Source organism: Dasypus novemcinctus, chromosome 2 (genome assembly GCF_030445035.2).
Source record: "Dasypus novemcinctus isolate mDasNov1 chromosome 2, mDasNov1.1.hap2, whole genome shotgun sequence".
In the NCBI taxonomy this organism is placed as follows: Eukaryota; Metazoa; Chordata; class Mammalia; order Cingulata; family Dasypodidae; genus Dasypus; species Dasypus novemcinctus.
This window is the reverse complement of record NC_080674.1, coordinates 49,236,724-49,249,799: the sequence shown is the minus strand read 5'-3', so window position 1 is coordinate 49,249,799 and position 13,076 is coordinate 49,236,724. Positions and strand designations below refer to the sequence as shown.

Sequence of the window (13,076 nt, the reverse complement as noted above, 5' to 3'; positions counted from 1 at the left end):
GTTCCTTCTTCCTTGGCAAGCGATTTTAGGGTTTTCCATCTTATAATTTCTTAATTTTCATATCCCATTTTTCTTTCTGTTGTCTTCTTTGGAAAGTCTCTTAGTCAAATACAGAAATATTGCATTGACTTCACTTAATTTATTTTGTCATTTTTATTCATTTTGAATTGTTTTCTGAGATATTTTATCAGGTTTACATTCAAATCCCTATATTAAATATTTTATTTTGGAGCAACATTAATCAAAAATTTTTCTTTCCTGATGTTTGTTAATTTTATTAAAGCAGACTTATCTTGTAATAGACATGAAATATTTTTCTTGAATCTCTCTAAAATTTCTAGCTGTTTTGTTAAATTAATCCTGAGTTGCCTGAGTTATTTCTGGTACCAGTTGTTCTTGTGAAGAAAAAAGCTAGTCACCCTCTGCCTACCCTTAAAATCAAAATAAGGGCATCTGTACTTTGGGAGAGATTGTCCACACTAGGAAACAAAGCACTTTGTACAGAAAATAAATACCTGGTGCCAAGAACTCTGGATGTGCAGTACTGAGGGAAGAAAATGGATGTTCTACCATAACACATCCCATTCCTGTTTTCCATAACTGACATTTCTGAGTTTGATGCTTATTTATCTGAGGAACTTCTGCTACTTCTGTGCATTTTCTGGAATAGGGCCCACATTGTTTTCTGTCAATATGATGCCATCTGCTTTTTGTCTTCCAGAATTCATAAAATTATGGATACTCTGATTATTGTCCCTTCCTTTTTTTTTGATCCTATTGTGGATTTCTCATTCCCTTTTCTGCATCTTTTTTGATATTCCAGGGAGAATACAATGAGCATTGGAAGATAGACAAATCTTTCCAAACTTCCATTTTTAACCAAAAAGTTCAATTGTTTAAAAATATTATTTTAAGATTGAGTATTGGCAACTGCCAGAAGGAATTTCTCAATAAAATAGAAAATGCTGGTGATCATTGGTTTCTCGTGCTTTAAAACTTTTTTTTTTTTAATTGTAGGTCACCTTAATAGCCTTTAAGGAAAAAATGCCAAACAGGTCTGTCTATCTTGTTTTAATAGAGATTTGCCTCCTGACCAAGGGACGTCGCACAGCCAGTGTAAGAGCTGATACATATTGTCGTCTTTACTCACTCTCAGTGGACAATTTCAATGAGGTCCTGGAAGAATATCCAATGATGAGGAGAGCCTTCGAAACTGTTGCCATTGACCGACTGGATCGGATAGGTACTCTCTTTAGTTGTTCTGTCTCCTTCATGGACAATTAAGTTTTAATCCAGGGACTAATATAAATTTTCAATTATAAGTCCCAAATGCTCGTTCATAACTTGCTTGCTAATTAATGTAGAGATAACAGTTAGTTGTAGCCAATTTTCTGGAAAGATCTGAGACCCTATCTAATTTTCTATTCTAAGTATTCTGGGTTTATTTATCCCTTTATATTTTTGCTAGCTACCCAATCTGATTTCTGCTGTGATGCCAGAGCAATTTGAATCATCAGGTAAAAAACAATGATAAAAATTCTAGACAGCAATTAGAACTAAAATATCATAGCCTGAGTCTACATTACAAACCAAATTTTATTACAAAGTTTTCTTTTAAGGTTCAGCTTTATATTTATCCTTATATTAAGATTTGAAAGATTGAGCATTTTAAAATGGTCTCTGTAGAAACTTGTCAAATGTTTGTAATAAAGACTCAAGTAGAAAATCTTGATCAGAGAGCTCAACATAGGTGCTTTACCCTGGAAACATTAGCTTATTTTAAAGCCTTCTCTACTGTGTGTGTGTGTAGTCTTATCAGTTACACAAATTTGAAGATTTGAATAGGTGCCATAGTAAAATTATTTCAGATTTGCTTGCCAATAACTACTCAATAAATCCTGGAATGTTCTGTTATGTCAGAGAGTAAAATGCAGTCATTTTTGCACATCCAAACCCTATTTATTCTTCCACCTCCCCTACTATGCCCCTTTCCCTGCTTAATGCTACTCAATATTCATATCTAAGTTTAGACATAACTTCCCTGTATAAACTTCTCTGACTTCCCACCCCTCCATTATATCTATATCCTGAATATGTTCTCCCATAACCCTCTGAAATTCCCCCATCAACATACTGTTCTTATTATTTTAATTACTCTAGAGCAGCTATTTTTGAATGTAGAGATTGTATCTCCCTTATTTACAGTGCCAAATACACAATGGATATTTTCTGAAGATATAGAGGCATAAAGAAATAAATGAACTTAGGGGTTAGGTGTGGGATCACTTGGAAGTAAACAAAGAGGTAACTCAACTGCTTCATTTCCATTAAAAGTAAAGACTTTTAAGCCAGACTGTGTAAGAGTCTGAATTTAGATTTGAAGTGAAGGTAGTATTTGGGCATTACCATGTATTAAGACATAATGAATATATTAGAAATTCATATAAACATTTTGGAGATTTAGCAGAACATAGTTATCCAAGGAGACAGTGCTCATAAAGGAAGTGAATATTCTAGAAAACATCCTTAATTAATTTGAAAATACCTTCCTTCATGTTGTATATGTGCTCATTTTAAAGACAGAGACTAAAGATAGACAGCTTTAGAAAAAGCACTAAAATCAGGATACTTAGAGTATTTCTGTTCTCTGATAATAGTTTCACTTTTTTCTAATTTATTACAGTTAATTTTTGATGTGAGAGTCGGCATGAAATCATTTGCAATCAATAATACAGGCCATCTAATTCCTAGTAAGCATGAAGTTTTTCCATTTCTGACCCTCATACTATTGTTAACAATGCATTAAAAGTTACATTACTTTTCCAAGATCACAGGCACTCAGATTATGAAATGTTGACTATTTGCCATTATTCTTCTCAGTTTTATATGTCTTATCCTGTAGTTTATTAAAAGAATATGCTACATAAGCATTTGTATTTATAACTAATGTTGAAATTTTATTCTTTGGAAAATAAAGACAGTTCTGTAAGGAGATATGAGTACCTTTATTTTTGGCAGTTATTTAAAATAACTGCTCTTCCCAACAATCAAGTAAATGATAATATTTCCATTTCAAAAATATATTTTCTTACTTTAGATCTAATGCATTATTTGGCAATATAACAAATTCACTCACTTTTCAGTTACCATATATACCTGAGTATTATTGTAACAGTAATGTCTACTATTCTAATTGTTGTTCTGCCCTGGGAATCCTACTTATTGCAAACCACTGCAAAGAAGAGGCAGGAAGGAGAGAGAATACTTCTGGAGATCCTAGAATGAGCTGAGAGCCTGCCATACACTATGACCTTCACAACAACCATTCAGAAGGACAAATCCTAAAGAAGTGGTTCTCAATCTGGCTGCGCATTAGAATCCCCTGTGGAAATTTATTTTTAAAATACCAAAATCTGGGCCCCATGTTTGATTATTCCAATTTAATTGGTAGGGTGTAGGTGGACATCAGTAGTTTTTAAAACTATACAGATGAAAACAATTGTGAAGCCAGGGCTGAGAATCACTGGCTTAAAGCACTGATCAATAGTAAAGGACCTGACACAGTGCTTCTCAAACTTGTGTGTAGGAACCACATGGGACTCTTAAAAAAAAAAAATGTACCATTCAGCAGGGGGATTGAGGCTTGATTTCTAGCAAGCACTTAGGTGATACAGATGCAGCTGGTCTGTTGTTCACAGCAAAAATCTATGGTTGGATGTACTGTTTTCCCTTCCCAGCCCTATTACTGACTAAGGATGTGATTTGGGGCAGAGCTCTTAACTTCCCTAAAGTCACCTTTTTAGTAGAATAAGATTATGATTATACCTACTTCTCAGAGCTGAGGATTAAATAAAATAATTGATCTAAAGCCTTTTATAAAGTGCCTGTCACATACATATGTTCGCTCTTATTTCTCCTATTGTCCTTTTTGACAAAGAAGCTTTAAACTCAAATCCTGATTCTAGGCCCTTCCTGATCCAAAAGCCCATTTTCCCCTCATACATCAAGACAACCCTCATGTTAAATACCTCCATTTTCTATGGTGGGTGGCTTTTCACCATATTATAGACCTATATTATAGATCTATAATACAGACCATATTATAGGAGTTTTCCTTGGCTTGAGTAAAAGTTAAGAGATATTCCAGAGAGATACAGGGAGTGTGAAAGGCAAGAGTCATGCTTCAATTTGGCCCTGAAAGGTGAGGACTCGGATATTAAGCCTCGTCTATGAAACACTGGCATCGTTTTATTTACAGGAGCCACTCCCACTTGGAATTGTCATCAGTAATTTGTAGACTGTCTAAGTGTGTATCCTTCTTTTGCTGGCAGGAAAGAAAAACTCAATTCTTCTCCAAAAGTTCCAGAAAGATCTGAACACTGGGGTCTTCAACAATCAGGAGAACGAGATCCTGAAGCAGATTGTGAAGCACGACAGGGAGATGGTACAGGCAATCGCCCCAATCAATTATCCTCAAATGACAGCCCTAAATTCCACCTCTTCCACCACTACTCCCACTTCGAGGATGAGGACACAATCTCCCCCGGTATACACAGCGACCAGTGTGTCTCACAGCAACCTGCATTCCCCCAGTCCCAGCACACAGACACCCCAGCCATCAGCCATCCTCTCCCCCTGCTCCTACACCACTGCCGTCTGCAGCCCTCCTATACAGAGCCCGCTGGCGACGCGAACTTTCCACTATTCCTCCCCCACGGCGTCCCAGTTGTCACTAATGCAGCAGCAGCAGCAGCAGCAGTTGCAGCAGTCCCAGCCACCGCAGACTCAGCAGCAGCAGCCTCAACAACCACAGACACCCAGCAGCTCAACACCGAAAAACGAAGTGCACAAGAGCACGCAGGCGCTTCACAACACTAACCTGACCCGGGAAGTCAGGCCCCTCTCCGCTTCGCAGCCCTCGCTGCCCCATGAGGTTTCCTCTCTGATTTCCAGACCTCATCCCACTGTGGGCGAGTCCCTGGCCTCCATCCCTCAACCCGTGCCAGCTGTCCACGGCACGGGCCTTCAGGCAGGGGGCAGGGCCACTGTCCCTCAGCGAGTCACCCTCTTCCGACAGATGTCGTCTGGAGCCATTCCCCCCAATCGAGGAGTGCCTCCAGCACCTCCTCCACCAGCAGCTGCTCTTCAGAGAGAGTCTTCCTCTGTCTTAAACACAGACCCAGATGCAGAAAAGCCACGATTTGCTTCAAATTTATGATCCCTGCTGATTGTCAAGCAGAAAGAAAGACTGTAATAAACTGAGAATATTCTCAGATCTTATGTTATTCTATCTGCTGATAGAACCCCATAGCCTACTATGAAGAGATATTTTAGACAACTCTGACCTACATGCAAAATGTAAATATATATATATATAAAATATATACATACACTAGTAAATGTATATTTAAATTCCTGAGAGGTTCAAATGACCTGTTTAGCATTCAGTGTTACATGTCTTCCTTTCTTTAAATCATTAAAGGATTTAAAATGTTGATGTAAGATTATTTATTTTTAACCTACTTTTCCTTAATTCCTTTGATATATGCATTTCTCTGTTTTATGAAGAGTTCTTGGATTCAATGGAAACAAAACTGATTTTAAATAGAAACTCAAGTGAACTACTATATAGCACCAACCAAGCTTTCTTTCATCAACTGTGTCTCTTCATCCAAATTGTTAATCATTAATTATGGAGGATGAAAGAGCAAATTCATTTCATAGATCTAAATTGTATTTTGGTGCTTTCAATTTTGAATTGGATTAAAGAACAGATTCTGTATTTGGCCACAGTAGGAAGACTAGCATTGCCATTGTTAAAATTATCTCTGACTTCAAACATGTTCATTGATCTTTCAGAAAGTTGAGGAGTTATCTGTCTACATGTGTTGTCAGACTCTTACCAAGACTCAATCAATGTTAGTTGTAAATAACTTATTCAACCCACATGAAAATAGCTAATCTGTGCTGTAGGATGGCAAAAGTCATTGTTTAAGGATTTAGTTTTATTGCTTCACTTCACAACTTAGAGCTTTAAATTTTACAAAGCCTAATTGTGACAGTTATTCAAATGTTAATGCAACAGCTTGAAACCTACAATATTATTTTAATCTGCGATGTTTTATGCAAAATTGTATGCTCGATTCTACAAATTGCTTGTATTACACCAAACACCATTATTTTTCTTCCTTCTTGACAAAACCAAGCATCTGAAAATAACCCCTGCATGATTTTTGGAATAAAACATATGTTCAAATCAGTCACTCTAGGGACAGGCTTACAGGATTTCTTGTTTCTAGAAAAATATAAACATTTATTAGTTGCCTATGTTAAAATTATGATAAAACTGACTTGGATCTCTGACTTAAATCTAGAAGTGAGGTTTTTACTTTCATTTAGTATTGTTACTATTATTATTTAAACAGTTATGTGTAAACCACGGCTTGATTTGGAGTTACAAGTATATTCTGTGTCTTCATGGTAGTTGGTAGCTTGCTGTGGTGCTAATTTAAAGAAATACAATATAGCATCACATCTGTTTGGGAACACACATGCTGTGTATATTGTAACTAAATGGCTAGTAAATCTTTTGGCATGTGGTTACTATCTTAGCCCTTAGATAAGAGGTTTGTTATTTTAAATGTGCTAAAAGTAGTGTGGCCATGGTGAAAGAAAGCAGGGATAAAGCTAAACGTCTGTGAGCATTGTTTGTTTGTTTCCTTAGCTCTTTCCATGATCTGTGAGCATCTGATTTAAATTAGTCCCTTAGTAATCATCTGTGCCTAATGCATCCCGCAAATGTGCCGGATGACTGAAACACAGTTGGAAGTTTTGTAATGACCAAATTTTGTAAATAATCCAAGTTCAGATAAAAACCTAAAGTGAAAGTCTTCAGTATTTTTGACACTGATGTTACATCTCAGAATTTACCAAGGTCACACAGTACATGTGGCAGTTTCACCAGACAGACTTGAGGACAGAAATTAAAATAAAAGCAAAAACTCTCAAGAAGGCCCATGCTTCCTGTTTTGCCTTTTACTGACATAATACCTATACTACCAAGAGGAGTTGTTATTTTAAATTTCCAACAAATTCCAACTTGTGTGGAAGTACTCAACAATGCTAGTCAAGGTAATGTTATAAATATGTGGTTGATATATGATGGCATGCCAGGAATGGTCAAAGAAGGGATTGTTCAGGCTACTTAGCACTATGGAAAAGCTGCAAGATCATTTACATATCAGTACAAAACTTCTTTATTTTATTAAAATAATGAGAATTAACTTCAATTTATTAAGATCATGTATTAGTCCTTTAACTTATTAAAGGTTTACATTTGATAGAACTAATAGGTTTGGTAGTGAAATATTTTTATAAATATAATTTTTTGTTTTTTTATTTTGAGCACTATTGAAAAACATAAGCAAAACTGAATTGCATGGTCTTTCACTGCAACCATAAAATTTGTATTCATTTTGTAATAGAATGGACAAAAAACCTAAGGTTTATATGTTAAGCTAATAAAATGATACAGGGTAAATTATATACATATGTATGTATGAATGTATATATACTTAGGCTAAGGGAAAAAACCTCACATTCCTGTAATATAAATGTCCATTACTAGTTGAAAAGTGACCTCTTTTCTCTGTACATAGCTAAGCCCATAAGTATGGAGTTTTAATCTGTACAGAAAGAAATGTATTATTGAAAAGATTGGTCTTTTTGCTGTTGAGAAGAAAGGAGAGCTGATTCTTATAACTGTATGATCAGGGATGAGTTAGATTATTTCTTTTTCTTTTGTTTTTTGCTCAAAGCCATAAATATATAAATATATATAAAGATTATTAATAAATTCAAGATAAACTAAAATCATGAATATTTTATTGATCAGTTTACTCTAATCAAACTTTTTGTTTCATTAACAAAAATGTCTATCTTTACATTGTAAGATTTCCAAGAGGATTTAGTTGATAATCATAATAAAATTAATTATAGATATTCTATAACTATAAAAAGCGAGGAATTTCAATAGAACATGAACTTTCCAACCATTCCTGTGTTTTACCTCTTCCATACAGTGAAAGCTAGAGTTTGTTTTATTCTTTGATCTGTACCCCTTAACATGTGGTTCTTGTCAAAGGTCCCCCTTCAAAATTGCCATTTCTATGCTATTCTTCAAAATGTGTATGAAAAATAATTGCTCTGTAATTTATTATGCAAACCTATTTTGTTATAGCCTTCAGACTCGCAAAGGCTTTATATAGTGATAAAACCTATCCACATAAATAGATTTTGAATCAGACCAAAAGCCTGAGACAAAGTTGATTAGAGAGAGATTAAATAATAGAGAATTCTTGAAAACAGTGAGACTACATGGAAGGAGGGGCAATAGGTTCTATTCATCAAATAAAAAAATTGCCTTTCTCAATCGCCCCTCCATGAAAGAATGATTTTAGATGAATGCTGGCCCACCTTTTTAAAAAAGTGATTATTTTGCAACTTACAAGATTAAATGAGCATAACATCTCTAAGGCAGTACAAAGTATACAGGTCATTACAATAATTCCTAAATGGTGTGGATGATTTAAACAATAGTATACATATTTAAATTTTTATGTGTTACCTCAAAACCTTCAAAGTATAAGCAATCCCTATGAATTTTTCAGAAATATTTTTAAAATCTCCTTCCCTCTTTTTCAGCTTAGATTTTTATGTTTGTTAATTTTACTGTTATTTTGCTTCTATGCACTTCACTTTTGTCACTTAAAAAATCCAAAAAAAATTTTGATGGAGCAAGATTTCTCTCCCTTATACTTTTGTCCTTCTGGAGTGTGTATCATAAAGCCCACATGTGATTATTTTATTCATCTGCACTCCACCTAGCAAAGTTTTATTACATGTTATGCCTGTTTTTAAAAATTACATATGCTGTTCCTTGCAGAAGAAACATGGTCCTTATAGAGTAATTGGATGTTGAGGATCAATAGCTGTTTTTGGGTCCTGAAAGGAATGGGCTGAAATATAAGGCAAGTGTGATGGCTGCATGCGCTGAATTGTTGCTCAGTTCTATAGCTTTATTCAATATGTTCTTTTTCAAGGGAAATAGAACAAAAAAGCCTGCTGTTGTATTCAGGGTTGATTATACCTGCTTCTATTACTTGCAAGCAGTTACTTTCTTAAGTCATTTTGTTCCTTTCCTTTTTAAAAAACTGCATCTATTTTTTAAAACAGGTCAACAAAATTACATGAAGAGAAACCCTGCCTTTAAAAGGGAGCAAAGAAAAGGTAAATTACCTTGCCTAAAATCACAAAGGATTTAGGGACAAATCTGATCAGACTGCCCATATTTCTCTGCATCCCACTTTGGAGTTCATGTTCCTTCTTCCCCTCAGGGGACAATTAATATTTCCATTAGTATTTGTCATTTTGTGCTTCCTCATTTCCTTCATAGTTTTAGTATAGGAAAAGCATGAGCTTCTCTATACAGGGAAATTTCATGGCAGAATCACAAAACTGTTAACAGAAAAATATCTTCATTTTATTACAATTATGTAGAAGAAAATGTGGTGATTTTAAGTATTTTCTTGCTTTTCCTTCTGGCTACTCTTTCAGTGGAGTCACTGCTCCGTTTTCCCCACATCATGACATGTGGTTGCTCTGCTACTAAACAATCTGAAAGGAAGATTGTCTCCATAACATGACCCTGGACAAAGGGTAACATGACTGGGACATTCACCTCAGGCACAAAACTTAAGGAGTTGCAAAAAAACAATAACACAGTCATCAAGATGAATAATATTTTATGCACTATTTTAAAGAATTAAAATCAATGTGAAAATCATTGATGAATCAAATATCACAATTTTAAAAAAAGACAGGATCCCACCTTGCATTTGCATGACCCTACCTCACCCAAATCCTAACCCTCTTCCCTAGTCAGGTTTTGAAAGGGGCAACCAGGGATTTGAAGGGGTTCTGCCATAGAACACTTGCTGGGATTTGCCTCAACGAAAAGGCTGCTCTACAGAAGGCTCTGAGTTTGTTTCCAAAAATCTCTGGTATAAGCTGAAAAAAATTAATGTATTAAATGCTAGAGAAAGTATTAACAATTTCTGAGAAACCAAACATGCTTTTCTAAAACATGATTAACAGAATACACCTAATTGAAAATATTGACGGTTCACTGCTGGAAAGTGTCATAGGTTGAACAACAATAGAAATTGAGATGGGAAATAGGGTTTCAAAATCTAAAGGACTTTTGTTATCAGGCCAAAGGTTTTATACTTTTAATCTTCTTAAATTTGATGGAACCAGAATTAGTAATCAGGAAGATATAGATTGGAATGTGTCTTTTGCTAACATGTGAGAAAATAGAATAACCATGACAAAGCAAAACTTGAAGTCCATTTACAATCTAGGCAGTCTTGTATGGATGCTGAATGCTAAGGAAGACTTAGGTTTGCCCAACAGGGTACTGAAAGCAAGAAGATGGGAGATTAGTTGCTTTGCATAAAAATAGGAATATAAAAGGAGGGGAAGGATTTGAGAAGGTAAGAACTAGAACCTGGAAACAGGGAAAGGAGTGAGGAAATAATTTTATTGTATACTATATGACCAAAAAAGGATATTCTTTGGAGTTATTTCATGTCTAATCTATCATCAATGACTATTTACTCTCAAAGTTCCAGAAATACCTTTTTATTTATTTTTATTGTTTTTCTTTATATAATAACAGATGAACAGAGGATACTATTTATTAATTCAATTAAACACATCCTAGTTAATTAGTAATTATAACGATTATTCAAAATGTAAGGATTATTGTGTTTCCATTAGATTTATTTAACTGAATGCAAGTAATCAGAAGTTTAAAACTTTGAAAAGAGTTTGCCAAATGTATTGTCATTTATGTATTTGTCCAAGGCATTAGTTTCCAACCATCTAAAAAATAAAAATAAAAGTTGTTTGCTTAATTGTTCTCTAAGCTCTAATTACAGACCTGAAATACTACCATGTGCAGTTCTGAATTGAATTGAAAATGTGCAGTTCTGAATTGCTCAAATTTTGATATTCTGATATCTGACACAATGGATTATCTCATTTGAGAAATATTAAATGGCATTTAACAAATAAAAGTCTGGCATATACTATATTTACATATACCATAAACCATACATCTCTGTACTAAGGATCATATATATGTGTGTGTGTGTGTGTATTAGTTATTTTGGCTTTTAAACGAACATATGGAAGGATCTAAGTTATTGCTATTCTCCTAATAATAAAATGCTAAACACATATCCAAAAGACACTAGCATTAATCAAAATATATTCTACCTCCCCATTCAGAACAGTTTTAAAGACCAGTTACAAGTAAATTGAGTATCCTTGACAGTTTTTCACCTTCACTTGCTAATAGTAAATCCCATTTTTGGAGTCAGTCAAAACTCATGTAAAAACATATTCAGTAAATGATCTATTTTGGCACTACTATTTACAATTAAAAATATAATGCAATTAGCTTTGTGTGAGGCTCATAAATTGTCTCTGAAGGCCTACAAAAGTTCTAAAAGCTTTTAAATATATGTACCTTCCCAGGTGCAATACTCAAGATAAAGAGATCTGGGATATTTAATATTAAAAGTATAAAAACTTCATAGCTTATATCTAACTATATTTTCATCCACATAGAACAATAATCAAATCCATTGATTTGGGATTCTTTTGTAGAGTTCTTTATAAGGGATGATTATTTACAGATGATATTCTATTTCTATTAGTAAATGGCATAGGCTTTTAATTTCTGCACGTTAAATGCTGACTCTGTTAATAACTTCTTTAATTGAAACTTGCAAAGAAAGTTTAGTCTTTCTCAAGCTAGCTTATTATTAACCTTCACAATGAATCAAATAAGCAGAAATGTATACATGATTTCCTGATTTGCACCTCCAAGTTTTGAATATTGGCAAGTTTTGGGGGCTTTAGCTATCTTGTTAAAACAATTTCACAAATAAATAGATTAGAAACATATATCAAAACTTTATATCAAACTTGACACAGGAGATCTGAGTAAGCCAATTTAAATCTTTGTAGATGGAGTTATTCTGCAAGAAAAAAAGCTTAAACAAGAATTTTTAAAAAATAGCTGGTAAACATTACTAGCCTCTTCATAAATCTGAATATTATTTGAATAAGGAAATATTTCCATAAGAACTCTTAATTTCTCGAAAATCTGTCAGAATATTGCTCAAGCATATTGTGAGAAATGTTATCTACTTCTCCGAAAGGCTGTAAAATACATTTCAGAAAACTTTTTGGCCATGGCTCGATTTGGGATATACCATTTTTCGTTGAGTTGTAGGATACATTTTGTGAGAGTAAAAGTTAAACTTCCCTACACATATTTTCAAGGGGCTTCAATAGTTGTATCTACCTAAAGAATTCATTTCTATTTTCAAAATTTTAAGTATCTGTAATAGCCTATCTAAAACAATTCCTGCCTATTGTCTCATCTCAACATACTTCTTAAAACGTATTTCTTTGAAGGCATAGAACAACAAAGTTTCTTACAAAACAGAAGTGATAACACCCTTTAAGGTCCTATGTTCCTCTCTTCCCCTATCCCAACTTAGGAAGTATCTACCAACCTTGAAGGCTTATGTTTTCTAAGGAGACCGCAATTTTGGAAATTCTGAAAGACTCCTTTATTCATTTATTTTAGATCTGAAAGCAGGGAGAAGTTAAAGGAAATGGCTACCAGTCAAAAACAGGGGCCCATCATACCTCAGTTTTAAATTTAAACTTATCTTTTGTGCTTCTCCCATTTGTCCTACTTTACCAAGCAATTTTTTAGGATCCACAGACTGGGGTTCCTTGAAATCACAGGTAAACACATTTCAAAATGCTGATAATACATATTTGAAAAGCAATTTAAGTACACTATTTGCAAAGAGGGGAAATGACACTGAAAAAGATCAAATATATATATATCATAAAAAGATTTAAATATTCATTTTGATCATAAGGCATCACAGTATTCATTCTGAAGAACAAAAGGAAATTATATTGAAGCA

At 34.2% G+C, this 13,076-nt stretch overlaps 1 protein-coding gene across 3 annotated transcripts in view; it reads left to right on the top strand.

Annotated features, from left to right (window-relative positions):
- HCN1 (hyperpolarization activated cyclic nucleotide gated potassium channel 1) overlaps positions 1–11,138 on the top strand; it is a 479,788-nt gene extending 468,650 nt beyond the window's left edge. For all 3 annotated transcript variants that reach the window (XM_071208085.1, XM_058308804.1, XM_071208086.1), the window contains 2 exons: positions 1,079–1,243; positions 4,332–11,138. In XM_071208085.1, coding sequence (XP_071064186.1) covers positions 1,079–1,243; positions 4,332–5,218 — 1,052 coding nt within the window. In that variant the 3' untranslated portion in view covers positions 5,219–11,138. The remainder of the gene's footprint in view (positions 1–1,078; positions 1,244–4,331) is intronic.
- Positions 11,139–13,076: the final 1,938 nt, after the last annotated feature.